Here is a 16,166-nt window from a genome sequence, read left to right on the forward strand (position 1 = left end):
TCCCTACCTCAGAGTTTGTTCCTGGGTGAGCTTAAGGGATGCAGATGAAAATCAATGGCTTGGGGTGGGGTGTGGGTGCTGAGAGTTGTTCCTGGAAGACTGAACTCATAGGCCAAGCAGATACTTGACCTGACTCTACAAATCCTTCCCAGTTATCTTCTCCCTCTGAGCCATCTCTAAGTATCTTAAAACTGGTTTCTGGTGTTGATCCACAAAATGGATTTCTCAAGGATTAAAACAGAAATAAAGTGAGAAAAAAAGGAAACATATCACCCACCGTCCTGGCAGCTCAATACCTACATGGTGAGCAAAAACTGAAATCAGGGACATTTAATTTAGAAAGGCCCAAGAATATTTGGACCTACCCTACAAACAGTGGAAAGCCAGGCACTAGGCTTGGCTGACTGTAAAATATCACAGACTATTTCACTGGCAGCAAATCTAGCTAATCAGTATGAAAATGCTTTTCATGAAATATTATTTTAAACACTGGAAATATTAATGTGTTCTTACTTGTGGTAAATGCAAATATAAAAGTCTTAAACATAATAATCATATCAATCAATCAATAAAGACCGTGAACATTTTTATGTTGTTAGACCATCTACATTGTTCTCAGTTACTAAGACATACCTATGGTTTGAGATGCTACCCTAAATCAAAGTCTGTAACATCTGCCACTCCCCATTTCTGGCTTCTCTAGATCTTCCTGTAAATATGTACACATGTAATGTATGTATACATAGGTGTGTATGAAGTATAAATGTATAAAGTAAATCATATGTATATATATATGCACAGACATATGTGATTTACTTTATTGATTGATTCTCATATAGCCAACCCCAGAATCTTCCCCCAAAGAGTAATTTATCCACAATGTAGGCACAAGCAATTCTAAAAAATATGTATTAAAAATTTCTTCCATTATCTAAACTGAACATTTTACTGGAAGTTTGAGACTGAAAATGGCAGCTTCTCTCATACTTATAAATTGCTTTATGATTTTTTTTAACCAGCTTTTCCCCACTGGTACCTTAAACACAGATGAGATAAAATAATACCTACACTTCATTATGAGGAAACCAGAAAGCAGAGAGGCAGCAGCCTGTATGGGTTGAAAACAGCCTCCAGGCGAGGGCTAAGCCTTGCCTGATGGACAGAGGCTCCTGAGGCAGAGAAGGCCCAGCCGCCCAGCCTGTCAAGGGCCAGCCTAGCACCCTATGCCATCTCGTCTGAGGGCGGAGCTGTGTTCCCAACATGATCCTGGGAGTGGAGGAAACTCTGGGTTTTACAATAAACATAAGGGGTTGTTTCTTGTCTTTACTAAAGGGTTCTCCACAGAAGTATGTATAATAATCTATTCATTTAGAACATAAAACAGAATAACATTTAGGGGGAAAAAAAGTATGTGATTTCCACATGTTTTAAGCAATACGACTATTGCTTAAAGACAGATGGGCTTATAAATAAAAACAAGAATGGTGGCTACTCGGCTTTTCTCGGGGCTTTGAGAACGGAGTGGGTTTTCAAGGAGCCAAGTTATTTAGTTTACGTTTTAGCATTATCTGCAGCGATATTTCAGAGTGAAATAAGTAAAATATCTGTTCCTTTTCACTTGGCAGCAGCAAAGATCTCAGGGAAAAAAAATAAATAAGAAATATGCAATCCCCACGGTGTAATCCCAGGATATGGAAACTCACTTCTCTTAAATACCTCCCTCTGGCATAATTGACTTTTCATATGCATTTTAATAATGGCATTTCAGCAGGTTGCAAGGGAATTTTTTTTTCTTCTGTTGTTGTTGTAAATTATGGTTTAGAAAAAAAGTGTTATAAATCTAATTACATTTTCACTTATATTAACAAGTCAGCACAATCTTCCAGCATGTTTACCAAGCAATTCCAATATTTACAGCTGACCTAATTGGTTGTGGGGTAGAAGCAATGAACAGTATTTTATTGTCCTGAGAGCTGCGCATGTGCTGAAGACAGCTGCTGAGGCCTACGGCTACCCAGCGACCCTGAAGTTTTGCCTGCCTCGTGTTTGCTTTGCCATAGTTGTCAATTAGCTGAACAGAACAGGATGCGGGGAGGGAAAGGGAAGTGGGTCTCAGTGTAGGGAGAGGAGGAGTTTGGTAAAGATGCCTTTTTTCAATCCTCTCTTGACAAGAAAGATTTTCCAATTATTTGGGGACTGTTACAGACTCAAAATGAAACTGTTGTTGGCAAGTTTGGGTGAAAAGTTATAAATAACTGCATTAAAGTCAACGATGTGTTAGGTAAACATCTTTGACACTTGCGGAGTTGAGGACAATCATGGCCCCGCCCTTGACTTTCACGTGGTCTTTAGGAGCCCAGCACGGGACTAACATAGGCTGGAACTCTTATAGTCTTAGGTCTTTGGGGAAAGGGTTAAAAAAAGTAATTGTTCCACCTAGGCAAAGACCATATTGCTTCATGGGGAGACAGGGACTGGGGCTTCCTCTGTTACTAAAGGTGAGTTCTGCAGCAGCTTTATCACCCCTCAGATTTAAATTGAAATGACATTTATCTCTAAGTCCTCTGTCTTTCCTACTCATACAACTGGTGGTAACACAAATGAAGAATGCTAATAAGTTTTTAGCAGAAAGCTGCTTTGAGGTGAGTCTCCAGTATGTGGGTTCAATTATTCTGTGGGACAGTCATGTCTCCTGTGTCCTGATAATTGCTAACATTTATTGAGTGTTTTACTCTTGCCTAGGAACCTGGCCAAGAATCTTACACTTAGTCTTCTCATCAGCTCTGTGAGGTCGGTGCCACCTGTTTGACAGAAGAGGGGTCTGAGCCACAGTTCAGTAAGTGCCTTGCTCATGATCACAGAGCGTAGGAAATCACAGAGCTGAAGTCTCATTCTTGACAGTCCACTTCTGGCATGCCCACCTTACCCACGGGTCTGGTGGACTCCTGCTTTATCACTCCTGCTGCAACCTAAAAACTAAAATGCCATAGCACACAATAGGCTTTGATGCGTGATTTTAGATATACCTGAAAGGCCCTTATTGAAGGTCACCTAAAAACATATGTCCCCTTCTGGTTGATGCCTGAAATTCCCTAGTTAGGGAGATTTTCTTAGCTGAAATCCCTGATCCCTGATGGAAAAAAAAAATCTACCTCTGGAAGGGCTAATATTTTTTTGAAAGTGATGTTTGGTTCAAATAGCAGATGTTGATGGGGATAGTAAGTACCTGGGAAATACAAATCCCAGAAAAGGATGGTGGTGAGTGTCAAGCAGAGAGCAAAGAATCCTGAATAAAAAGTCTGTAACCAGGGAGCCTGGGTGGCTCAGTCATTGAGCGTCTGACTTCGGCTCAGGTCGTGATCTAGTGATTTGTGGGTTCAAACCCCATGATGGGCTCTGTGCTGACAGCTCAGAGCCTGGAGCCTGCTTTGGATTCTGTGTCTCCCTCTCTCTCTGCCCCTTCCCCACTCATGTTCTCTCTTTCTCAAAAATAAACATTAAAAAATTTTTTAAAAAGTCTGTGACAATTTTTCCTAGAAACTATGTAAGTCACGTCTCTAGTCTTTGAATAGAGTTTTATACAGAAAACTAAGCTTCCCATAATCTTCACCTTGTGTTGTTGGGTTGGTCTTTTATATACGCCCTTAAACAAACAAGGTCTCATCTCTGTCTTTTAAGAGATTATAAATGACAAGAATGAAAACATGTAAAAACTACTTAATGCAAATAAATATATACACTCCATAAATGATCAGCTGTCCACTGTAATTTTTATTTGCATATTAACAAAGCTGCTTCCTTATCTTCCCACCCAGCTACATTGATGGAAAGTTCCATACCCTCAAGTCCTAGAAGAATTTGACTTCATTTTTCTTAAGACCTGTCTACAGGTAACAGAAAGGTTGAAAAAAGGCCTTTGTCCCTCCTTTATTACAGCCTCCTAAGCTAGTCATATAGGGCAAAGAAGACAGGAATAATGGAAGGAATATGCTGAATTTTCCATGGTATTCCGCTGACATTTTTACAATGTTTATTTATTTTGAGAGACAGAAAGAGAGAGAGAATGAGCAGGGGAGGGGCAGAGAGAGAGAGGGTGAGAACCCCAAGCAGGTTATGTGCTGTCAGTGCAGAGCCCAACACAGGGCTCAGTTTCACAAACCGAGAGATCATGACCTGAGCTGAAATCAAGAGGTGTATGCTTAACTGACTGAGCCACCCACGCAACCCTATTTTTAAATAATAGCAACAAAATATTGTTTGATAATCTGAATAGTTCATTTATTTAATGAATACCTAATGAATTACTCATATATATATATACATACACATACATATATGTACATATATATACACATGTATATATGCATATATATACACACATATATACATATACATATATTTACATATATATATGTGTATATATATATATATATATATACACATATATATATATATACTTTTATAGTATTTTTGCTAGAGTTGTAGCACTTTGATTCTCAGAAATCCAATTTTTGGCTATAGGTACAAGGTAAGAACTAGAAGTTCTTTCCAAATTCTTATTCTTCTATTTACTAGCACCCTAACTCTTTCATTTATCTTTGGAATTCAGGCCCATTGTGCTTAAAAATATCATTTCTACCTGTGTAGGTGTATGTCTATCTTTATCCCTATCCCCATACCTATCTATACCCCTAATCATGCATGATGCATTTGTATTACCATTTTCCTTGTATTTTCTACTGAGACTCGATGAAGATACGTATTGTATTCACGACTGACACACGCCCCTGCTAGGGGTTCCGACATACTCAAATGCCATCAGTTGCAATGAGGAAGGCAACTTCAGAGGTTCTAGAATCTCCAAGAATGCAAACGTAAGTGCTATCTGGACTCAGAGAAAGGTAGATCAAATGCTGGCTTATACAGTATTAAGCACATGTGGATTTCTAGAACATGATTTGAAATCCTATAGTAAAGGCAAACTCAATATGCATATAGGAATGAAATAATCAAAGAACACTTTTGATTTACTAGTTATGGACTCCATTTTATTCAAATAAAGAAGTCTCTGATTATCTAGAGGGAAAGTCATTTCAAAAGCTTAATATGGAATGAAGAAAGAAAAGTACCCACTCCGGGCGCCTGGGTGGCTTAGTCGGCTAGGCTTCCAACTTCAGCTCAGGTTATGATCTCACAGTTTGTGAGTTCAAGCCCCGTATCTGGCTTGGCACTGGTGGAGCAGAGCCTGCTTGAGATTCTCTCTCTCTCTCTCTCTCTCTCTCTCTGCCCCTTCCCCACTTGTGTGCTCTTTCTCGAAAGAAAGAAAGAAAGAAAGAAAGAAAGAAAGATATCCTATCACTTAAAAAAAAAAAGTTCCTGCTCAGACAATCTTATATGCTTAGTTTCTATAGAAATCTCAGGATGTGGAGACAGAAGAACCATGTGTGGTGATTTATATCCAATATTCTGACTCTGGAAAGACCCTGAAAACTGGTCCTCGGTAGGAGTTCAGTCATCACTGAGGCTACAGGATGGTGCTTCTCTTGCCTGGAGAATCCGGGGCACAGAATTCAATTAGGTGTGTAGAACTGAGAATAAAACGGAAGGAAGGATCCAGCTTCCTTGCCTAATTCTGTGTCGGAGGGTAGGGTGAGGGTGCATAGTATCTGGAAGTGAGTGATCAGATGGGCAAATGTCTCAGGAGTCATCCCTGAGAATAATTTATACAAGGGCTGGGAGTGAGTGTGCCGAAGATAAACAATTTCTCCCAGTTAAATGGATTTCCCTATGTCCGTATGGATGATGTGCCTCTGATACTAACAAGCTTCTGGCCTGGCAGATGATATAATGGCAGTCCTTCTGGATGCTCTGTAATTTGCTCAGAAACTAAAGACTGCCATGAAATCAACTATTCTGGAAGGAGCTGAGAAACGGCCAAAGAGAGAGCTGGAATTGCCACGGAAAAAAGTGTTCCAGAGGGGGAACAGTGAGGTATGGGCAGATATGGACACGGTAAAGTGACTGTACCAGAGGAAGTTCCCATAGTACAGGTCTTCACTGAAAATCCTGATGATACACTCTGTTGAGCTGATGGGCTATGGATGGTGGGTGGTACACAGTGAATGAAATTGTGGAAGGTCTGGAACTTCACACCCTCTCCCCCTGAATGTGAAAGGAATTGGTTGCAAAGCATGAAAACCTAAGAGTCAGGGAAATAGTGGCAGAGGAGGATGGGGGAGCAGAACAACAACATGACCCATTTTACACTTGCTCAATTTAGGCTCTCCGTAAGAACTCAGCATGTTTTATCCCAATTATTTAGGTCCTAATAGTATCTCTATTTTGCAGATGAGGAAACTGAGCATAAAAGCTAAAGAGGATGGTGATCCAGGGTTCATGCCTGATATATGGACAATGCTCATGACCGATATCTGTGACACGCTTGACCTTTAAAGAGATAAGACTGGGTTGGATATTAAGAAAGAGAGAAAAAATGACATGCATGGTCTCCAGTCCTCTAAAAGCACATGGAGAGTATGAAGATGAAGTTGATACCATATTTACATATGATCTTAGTCACAAGTTTCACAAAGATATAGTGGGAAGGGAAATTATACAGGAAAGTTCAATATCTAGATTTCAATATAGTCTGTAGCAGTTGAATTAAAGCAGACCCAGAGGGAGGATTTCTAGGGAAGGGCTAATATACCCGAAGAAAACAAATCTTTTTTATAGGAAATGGTTTCTTATCCTGACCCAGGTCTATCATAAACTGCCTAGAAATTTCTGCTTCCTCTTGTTCATTTCATTAGGTATCTGTCAATATGTACTTGAGTTTATAAACACCTATTTTTAAAAATACTGAATGACTTAGTGTGGTTATTGTGTTACTGGTCAGTCACAACATGATATGAAATAATTGTATCTGAATCTTCTCTTTGTAATACCTCATCAAATCAGTTTTACTGAAGAAGTGAATTTTGATAGGAGAGGTAGAGTAAATAACTCAGTAAATAACTATAGAACAGTAAAATGGGTAGAACTCTCTCAAGCTCACCCAAAATAGGGTAGCCAATAAAGAAATTGGAAGTGAGGGCAAAGGGGATCCAGGAGCAGTTGAAATGTATTTTTATTTATCATAAAGTTTTGCGTAAGTCTCACTGGATCACCATGGAAAGAAAGAGGAAATATTCATCTTCACTCTCTCATGTTACATGAATCCCTTGATTTAACGACACAGAACAGAAGTGAATAGAGCTAGTGTTTGTTTACTTACTCAACAAATACACATTTAACTACCATCTATTAAATAGACTTTTGTGTGCTCATCTGAGAACCTAACTGCTATTTATAACATTGCTTATTCTATGGGAAGAGAAAGACCCCAGGGACACAATGAAATATTGGACTATAACTTTTGTATAAGTTAGGGCTGTCTGTACTGCTTCAGTACTAAGAATAGAAGATGGTAGTTTCTCAACTTACTGGAAAACCCACTGGTGGGCTGAAGATTACATCTTTAAAAGCACCAAGCCATTGTCAGCAAAACTATCAATAATGTTATGCTGTTTGGGGTATGTGAATGTAATACTATTAACACATCAAAAATGGATCACAAATAGCACACACCACACATTTTACATTTTTCCCCCAATCATAACTACTTAACTCTATTAAGCCATCAAATTTATTTTACTACTTGTTGTTACACAGAAAGTATGTTTATCAATTTAATAGCTGGAGTTATCTTTGCCCTGCAAAAAAAAAAAAAAAAAAAAAAAGGAGAAAAAGAAAAAACTAAAACAAAACAAAAACACACCCTATTTTATAGTACTAAGTGGGAGCAGGATCTGTCATTGATCCTATTAACACTGTACTTAAATCAACTGAGCTAACCAACTCCATTGATGAAATATCACAGAAATGTACCCACAAATGGCACTTACGTATATAGAAGTATATATCACTGTCTAACCAGCAGGACTCTGATTATTTTTTTTAAAATATGTAGCTCGGAGCACCTGGGTGGCTCAGTCGGTTGGGCAGTCCACTTCGGCTCAGGTCATGATCTCGCGGTCCGTGGGTTCGAGCCCCGCGTCAGGCTCTGTGCTGACAGCTCGGAGCCTGGAGCCTGTTTCAGATTCTGTGTCTCCCTTTCTCTGACCCTCCCCCGTTCATGCTCTGTCTCTCTCTGTCTCAAAAATAAATAAACGTTAAAAAAAAATTAAAATATGTAGCTCATGTGAACATATCTTGCTTTTCAATTAAGAGGTGCAGATGAATTAAGGATCATCTTTAAGAGATGATCTGGCTGGCTAACTTTCATGATCTCTGACCTTCTTTAGGAGCTTTTAAAGCATATTCAGGGATTTCCTGCCCAGATATAGGGCTGAAAGGCCCAATCTATGAATGGACCATGCCATCTAGACCAATTCTCCTTTTAGACGTCTGCTTTGAACAACTTCCTTATTTACCATAGACAGTGCAGGTATTTAAGACAATGGAAAACATACCAATAAGTGATTTTTTTGTAACTGACTAAAGAATAATGAGGAAAAGTCTGTGAAACTGAATGCCTACATTTACATTTAAGGATTTTCTATGGCTTTTTGTACCCATTACTTGCCAATCCTCTATTATCACAGAAGATGTGGAAAAGGATAAATAAGCACATAAGCATGGCTGAAGCACTTCATGTGTTATCCTCAATGTTGTCTTTAAAGTCTCAAAAGCAGTTTTTAAATGTGAATTATGTTTTTGTAACAATTGCGCATTAACATAAACAGAACATGGGGTGCCTGGGTGGCTCAGTTGGTTAAGCGACTGACTTCGGCTCAGGTCATGATCTTTTGATTCGTGAGTTTGAGCCCCACGTTGGGATCTGTGCTGACAGCTCAGAGCCTAGAGCCTGCTTTGGATTCTGTGTCTCCCTCTCTCTGTGCCCTCGTACTCTGTTTCCCTCTCTCTCTCAAAAATAAATAAACATTAAAAAAACCATAATCATCACGTATACACAAATACACAGATGCACAACACCAATAGCCAAGAAAGTATTCTTGAGAAATTTGAGATGTTCTTTCATACAACATGCTAGCACACATTCTCACCTCTGGTCAGGCTAGCTGGCACATGGAAGGCTCCGGGTTTCCCCCATGTCTTGCCCATGTCATGACCTTCACACAAGTTGAGATGCCCATTCTCTCCTACTTTTCCAAATCCCACCTGCCACAGGAAACTTTCTGGAACAATCCATCCACTCCTCACTGACCTCTTCTTCCTTTGCCCTCCTGCCCGAATTATCTATGTAGCACTTCAAGGAGTACTGTTTTATTTGAACTCTGATTTATGTTACATAAATTCAACTTGTTTACCCAACTAGATTGCATGGGGGTTGAAACATCATTTCTGTATCTCCAAACACATCAAGCAGAGTGCCTACTTAGCACATAGAGGCACTTAATAAATCCCTATTTACCAACCATTTAAAAAAGAAACCTGCAAACCTCAATTATAGTGAATAGCTGTTTTGTTGTCATTAAGAGTGTGAATTCCCGAAATTCCATAGCACTTTCCTCCACACAAAGTTCTTAATCCTTTCCCACAGATTATCTCAGTTTCCTAAAATACTGAAATAGAAGGCAAGGAAGGGCAGAAGCTATAATTCCTAGGCCTGTTATATTCCTCTTGGAAAATGTGGAAAATGCGCACACGAAGAGGTGGCACCTTTGGTGGCTCAGACGGTGACACCTGCCTCACCTGTGGGAGTGGTAGGGTGAAAACCTCTGTTAACCAGACCCAGCTCTCCAGAATCCCCAGTTAAACAGAAGCACGGTTCTTCATATATTAAAAGAAGGAGGTGAGTGGGGCACCTGGGTGGCTCAGTCGGTTAAGCGTCCGACTTCGGCTCAGGTCATGATCTCAGGGTCTGTGAGTTGGAGCCCCGCATCGGGCTCTGTGCTGACAGCTCAGAGCCTGGAGCCTGTTTCAGATTCTGTGTCTCCCTCTTTCTGACCCTCCCCCGTTCATGCTCTGTCTCTCTCTGTCTCAAAAATAAATAAACATTAAAAATATATATATATAAAAAAAGGAGGTGAGTTATTTAAAATAACAAGATCAAGGATTTTATTTAAAAATCTACATCCTTGATAGGTTATACACTTACTACATATGCAGCCCAATTTTGTGCACCTTCCCAGGTATAGCACTTGATAATCACAATAAGGAATATCTGATGAGTACTTGCTGTCAGCCAAGAATCAAAGAGCTTTAAATAACTAATCTCATTCAATTGTTACAAAACACGAAGTGTTTATGACTATCATACTCATTTAATATAGCAAAACTGAGATAACTAGACAGCCTTTGAACTTAACCCTAACCCTACCCCACACCCACATTATGTAATGCCAGTACATATTGACCACACTCTACTGTTAATACAGTATCTACCTGTAGATAATCACAATTCTCAATCATTAAAAATTTTTCCTAGTATAGTATAGGTACTAAATTGAAATGTTGCCAACATATTACAAAACTATTCACAATGAACTTTGAAGCAAGAACTTTTAGATTAACCTTCTATTTAAAAAAATTTATTTCTTTATAAGACAGGGAGAGAGACAGAGTGCAAGCAGGGGAGGGGCAGAAAGAGAGGGAGACACAGAATCCGCAGCAAGCTCCCGGCTCTGAGCTGCCAGCACAGAGCCCAACACTGGGCCTAAACTCACAGACTGCGAGATCATGACCTGAACTAAAGTTGGACGCTTAACTGACTGAGCCACCCAGGTGCTCCATCAACCCTCTATTTAAAATCAACTGAACAGATCACCCTCCACTGCCAACCCTGCATTCTTGTTAATCAAGATTTTAATGCACTAAAGAACTGCAGGGAAAAAGAGAGGGGGAGAAAGAATTTCTTGACCCTATTTTGCCGATCCAAAAACAAAAGCAACCTCATCATCAGTTTGTTGGAAATAGGGGATGGATTAATACTAGAAATTGGGAATAATTGAAATTTCACCCCAGTCCACCTGTCTAGGGTACCTGATCTGAGAGAACACTGGGCAATGACCTTTGGTTGTCACAAGTATAAATTTCTCTGAGCGATGTTGCAAGGAGGTATATTTGTTTAGCTTAATGATATTGGGAGAAGCAGAGATGAATTCATGTAGGTGGGGAACAATTCCACTGGCCACTATCAGGGCTGATAAAACCAATATTCTGGTTTACATCACATTGGTATTGCCCAAGGATCTTCGGAAAACGAGAGGGAATCGGTTCTCTGAGGCTCTTACCTGGTGGCAAAGCTCACGTTGCTCATCAGGTTTGCCTGTCCGAACGGCAAATCATCACTCTGTGTAGAATCAGAGAATTCCCTCATGCTGCCTCTCTTTACCAGAAGTGTTGTCCCTGCAAGAGCGCAGCAATCTTAATGAGCCAGTCTGTCTTTCTGCAAGGCATTTTTGAACCACTGCTACTGCCTGAGACAGTGGGCCCCCGACTAGGGAGAGGGTAGAGATCCTTAGCCACAGACTAATTCTAAGAGGATGGATTATAGAAATCTCTTCAATTTCCTTCTGCATGGTTAGAGAGTGGGTAGAAAATGATTGTGAGGATTTCAATACCATTTGGATGCCTAAAATAAGCACCTATTGAGTTGCTGCTCTACCTTTCTAAGACATCACTCTAGCTCACCCAAGTGTAGCATCCCAGGGAGCTTCCTGTTACAGACAGGGTCTACAGCCACTATGGGACTCCAAGAAAGGGTCACTATGCAAGTCCCTTTTCCCTTCTGCAGATACTGCACAGGCTATAATTTATTCTCCTCAGATACTGCCTCCTTTGCTTTACTTTTCCTTCAAGGAAGGATTCCTTTATGATTAATTTCAGCTTTTGAAGAATCTTGATCTTGCATGGGCGAGGGCTCAAAATATTTGTGAATTTCCAATCTGGAAATAATACAAAGGGAAATCACTTTCTCACCTGCAAAATGGGAATGATACTGGGACTTCAAAGGGTGACTGTGAAGATAAATGCAAGAAAGCTTGAAATTTAATAATGAAATGAGCTATTTGCAGCTGCTCTGAGATGGAAAAAAAAACTGACATATGGACCATTACTTCTCCAGTGATGCCATTTTTATTCCAGAACCCAGATTCGACTTAGGAATTCTTTCAACACACTGGGCTAGGACATCATTATTGGTCAATCAGAATTGGCACTTAGTATTGTGATAAGAAATATCATTCTAAAGGATGCCTGGAAGTTACATGCTTCTCTTTCACTCTTCAAGGACCCTGCATTATCTGCTTGCCTGAACCAGACTGCTGGGTGATCAGAGATTGGGAACTGTCTGAGAAGAAGTTATCAAGGAGATGGACAAAGTCAAAGAGTAGTTATCACTGTTACTCTTCCTCCTTGCTTACCCAAGTGGAGAAAAGAAACACAACCTTTTTCTCCTGTGTCAGTTTAAGAATTATCTGCGTACTCAGACTACTCAAAATGAGGAGTTCAATTAGAGCAAACCTTTAAACCCACATATCACCTGGTTTGGGACAATGGCCGACAGAAAGAGCCACAAAAACATCTTGGTATCCCTCTTCTTTTGATGTAATTCTTTCTGACCCATTCTAATCCATGGAAAATATCAATTGAGTGAAAACACACTTCTGGAAGAAGAGACACCGCCTTTGGATATGGGATTTGTCAGCTTCAATCAGCAGTAACTGCATCACACAGGTGTTCTAAGAGTCAAGTTTAAAATGAGACTGCTCCCTACCTGTAATCCCCAGATGCCTTCACTTACCTAGGGTGGGTTGATGGGGGTTTTCAGGTTGACTGGTGTTTCCTTATTTCCTGGTTACCTTTTGCCCTGGGGGGAATGGCTCAGGGACAGAACATCTGAAGAAAATTCTGAGTGAGGATTGGTGTGTCAACTGTCAGTCTTTAAAGGCTACCCACTGAGTACAGGTGATAGAAGCTGAACTATGGAATGCAAAAGGCAACATGCCCAAACTGGCTTAGAAATGCTGGAACATTCAGGAAGTCTCTGCTTTCTCAAAGCCTAACTTGGCAGCCAACATTTGCCAGGTATTAAAAAACGGTGGGAGGGGATAAGTGGGTGAGGTAAGTGCTATGTATGAACCCCTTGAAATTTTTGCTAAAACTTTGAATCTTCCCTTGCGTTATTTTTAACAAAATCTCTTCTGAAAACACATTAAATATCTGTATAATTTTGGAAACTTTCCCAGTTCTGGAAGTATGTGCATGTGGGGGTCTGAAAGAGAAGCCTGTATGGTGGCTGGCGACACCTCTGGCCTTGGGCTGCCTGCCTGAAAGTGAAAGGTTAACTGGCACACGTGACCTCTCCTGGTCCTGGTCCCTTCCAACTCGAATTCCGTAATCCTAATGACCATCACAAAATGTCTAGAAGTGTTCTCTCTACCAGGTTGCAGACAGGGCAGGTAAGAATGTGCAACATCTATTATTGCCCCTGCCCCCAGTTTCTATGCTGCTTCAAACGACTGAGGAAAAAGCAAAGAATACCATAGAAATCGGAAGCCAAAGTCCTCTATCTCAAGGCAGTTGATAAGCAACTGAAGTTTCTCTGATTACATTCTAAGGCAGTCTGATCATTTTAATATATATTTTTATCTATCTACAGATGACAATGTGCAAGAATTTTTTCATATTTTAGGCAAGAAAAGAACGGAATGGATTTTTGCCTTAACACTCTAGCTAGACTGTTAATGTCCCTTCATGATCTCCTATGACCTCCCTACAGATATTCCAGAGAAGGTTTATGGATAAAGCATCAGACCTCAAAAAAGGACATGGTATCTAATATATGTAAATTATTAAAAAAAAAAGTCCCTGTAAAAGGCCAACATTTTGATTACATTTCTCTCTTCTTCAAGAAGTGATACCCTTGAAAGCCACGGGCAAACATTTTCTTTTTTGGTTTACATGATAGGACTGCATGTGAAGACATACCTCATGTATGGATAGCAGTAACTCTAACCCTTTCTATCTCATCCAAGAAATCTTATCATCACCCAAATAAGCAAAAATAATTCCTATATTATTTGGATAATTATGAATCTGCCACAATTTCCTAAAAAGCTAAATTGTTGCAATTATTTACAAAATTTAATATTTGGCCACCATTGTGACACGCCTAAAGAGTGGTATCATGTATGCTGGATAGGAACCACTACTCTTAGGAGATAAAGAAGAAGCAGGACAACAGAACATGCCAATGCCTTAGTCTTGCAAAAGGAGGGATAGCATTCATCCATCTGTTTATTTTTTTATTTATATATCCATTCATGATCAGAAGTTTTTTCCAAGAAAATTATTATAGCCATGAAAGATGGCATAGATTGGCATAAAAAGAGGCTAGATCCAGGGAAACCAGCCCAGAAGCTATGGTAATCACTGGGATAAGAAATAAAGAGGGACACAGCTGAGGTGGAGATAGACACCAAAGGCTGGAGAAACAGAGCCCCACTTTCAACTACAGTATTAGAATAACAACTGTCACAAATATAGGAATACAAGATATTTGTACATGACCTTGCTAGGCTTATTATCAAGTTGCTTTCCTTTTTACTGAAATTCAGTGGGCATGTGGTCCCTGACCCTGCTTTAGAGAAGAAGAGTCACCTAAGAACCCCTTTTATTCTCTTGCCTACCTAAGGCCACTGGTGCAGGAGGAGAGCTTTGACCGGATTTCAGAATCGCTAGGTAAGCCAAGCCAGGGAGACCAGCTGATAGATTCATTAGGGGATTTCTATCTCAACCTTCTGGGTTTGCAATTCTCCTCCCTCGGAAACACTGTCTGGGGTGACTCCTGTCTTAACAAGGTCATTTAGTCTTGGATGTTTATGAAAAAAGTGACCCAGGGCCAAATCTAAAGAGAACTGTGAAGTAGGGTACATTCAAGTTTGGACCATGGATCCAAACCATTTCATATCATTGCTTCCTGTCCCTGACTTCTTTCACATCCTCTCTCCAATCTCCATTTAGTGATTCCCTTCTTCTTTAGGTGTGACTCCACTGCAAAAATTAACACTTTAATGAGGACTCTAAAACAGTGCTCTGCGGTAGAGATTAGGGAAATCTGGAAACAACTTTCCTCAGGGCCATTTTCATACTGCTCATTTCCTCCACCCCACTGCAAACAAAGATCTGTGAAAGCTCCTCCTTACCCTGGTAGAGGACACCTACTCTAAGACTGGAGGCTTCAGAGGTTTCAGTGGTAAAATAGCAGGCAGTGAACTGTATAGTTAGGGCTGGAGAAGTTCCTGCCCAATAATTTACCTAACTATAGTAAGCAGAAAAACAGAAAGACAAGTCCTCCTGATCTGAAGGCTAGCCCTACTGGTCTTCCTGCTCTGAACCCCAAAACATCAGGGAATGGGTTAAAGTAAGTATAATCTGCTAGGACTTCTCTGCTAATTCTTATTTCATCTGCATTTCATTGATGAGAAAAGAAATAATCAGATTCTTTTTGAGTTTATATTCCCACGGGTAATATGATAATTAACATACATATACTTACTATTTTCCAGGTACTGGTCTTAATGCTTTTTATGTTAATATACTCCATTTGTATACGCTTTATGTGTTAATATTCTCATTTAGTCTTCTGAGAGATGTAATATTGTCATCAGCATTTTATAGTAATCTGAAGCACAATGAGAGCTTAAATAATTTGCTTAAAGTCACACAGCTAAGAGGTGGCCAATGCAGAATCCATGTTCTTCACACTGGGCTGCCTCTCTAAAACGTTAAGCTTATGAATTTAAGTGGAGAATCTCTGGTGTGGTTCCAGTTTTAAAAAGCGGAAGTGGGGGCGCCTGGGTGGCTCAGTCGGTTAAGCATCCGACTTCAGCTCAGGTCATGATCTCACGGTCCATGAGTTCGAGCCCCGCGTCGGGCTCTGGGCTGATGGCTCAGAGCCTGGAGCCTGCTTCCGATTCTGTGTCTTCCTCTCTCTCTGCCCCTCCCCCATTCATGCTCTGTCTCTCTCTGTCTCAAAAATAAATAAACGTTAAAAAAAAATTTAAAAAAAAAAGCGGAAATGATCAAAGGAAAGAGGGATTATAAATCATGGAACATCAGAATTGAAAATGGCCACAGGGATGACAAGAACCGCCTGG

General features: G+C 40.1%; 1 protein-coding gene across 1 annotated transcript in view; it reads right to left on the bottom strand.

The window, feature by feature from the left end:
* KCNU1 (potassium calcium-activated channel subfamily U member 1) overlaps positions 1-16,166 on the bottom strand; it is a 148,824-nt gene that overhangs the window by 59,407 nt on the left and 73,251 nt on the right. Inside the window, 1 exon segment of the mRNA XM_042936667.1 lies at positions 11,298-11,412. Within this exon segment, the coding sequence (XP_042792601.1) occupies positions 11,298-11,412 (115 nt within the window).

Source organism: Panthera leo, chromosome B1 (assembly GCF_018350215.1).
Source record: "Panthera leo isolate Ple1 chromosome B1, P.leo_Ple1_pat1.1, whole genome shotgun sequence".
Lineage (NCBI taxonomy): Eukaryota > Metazoa > Chordata > Mammalia > Carnivora > Felidae > Panthera > Panthera leo.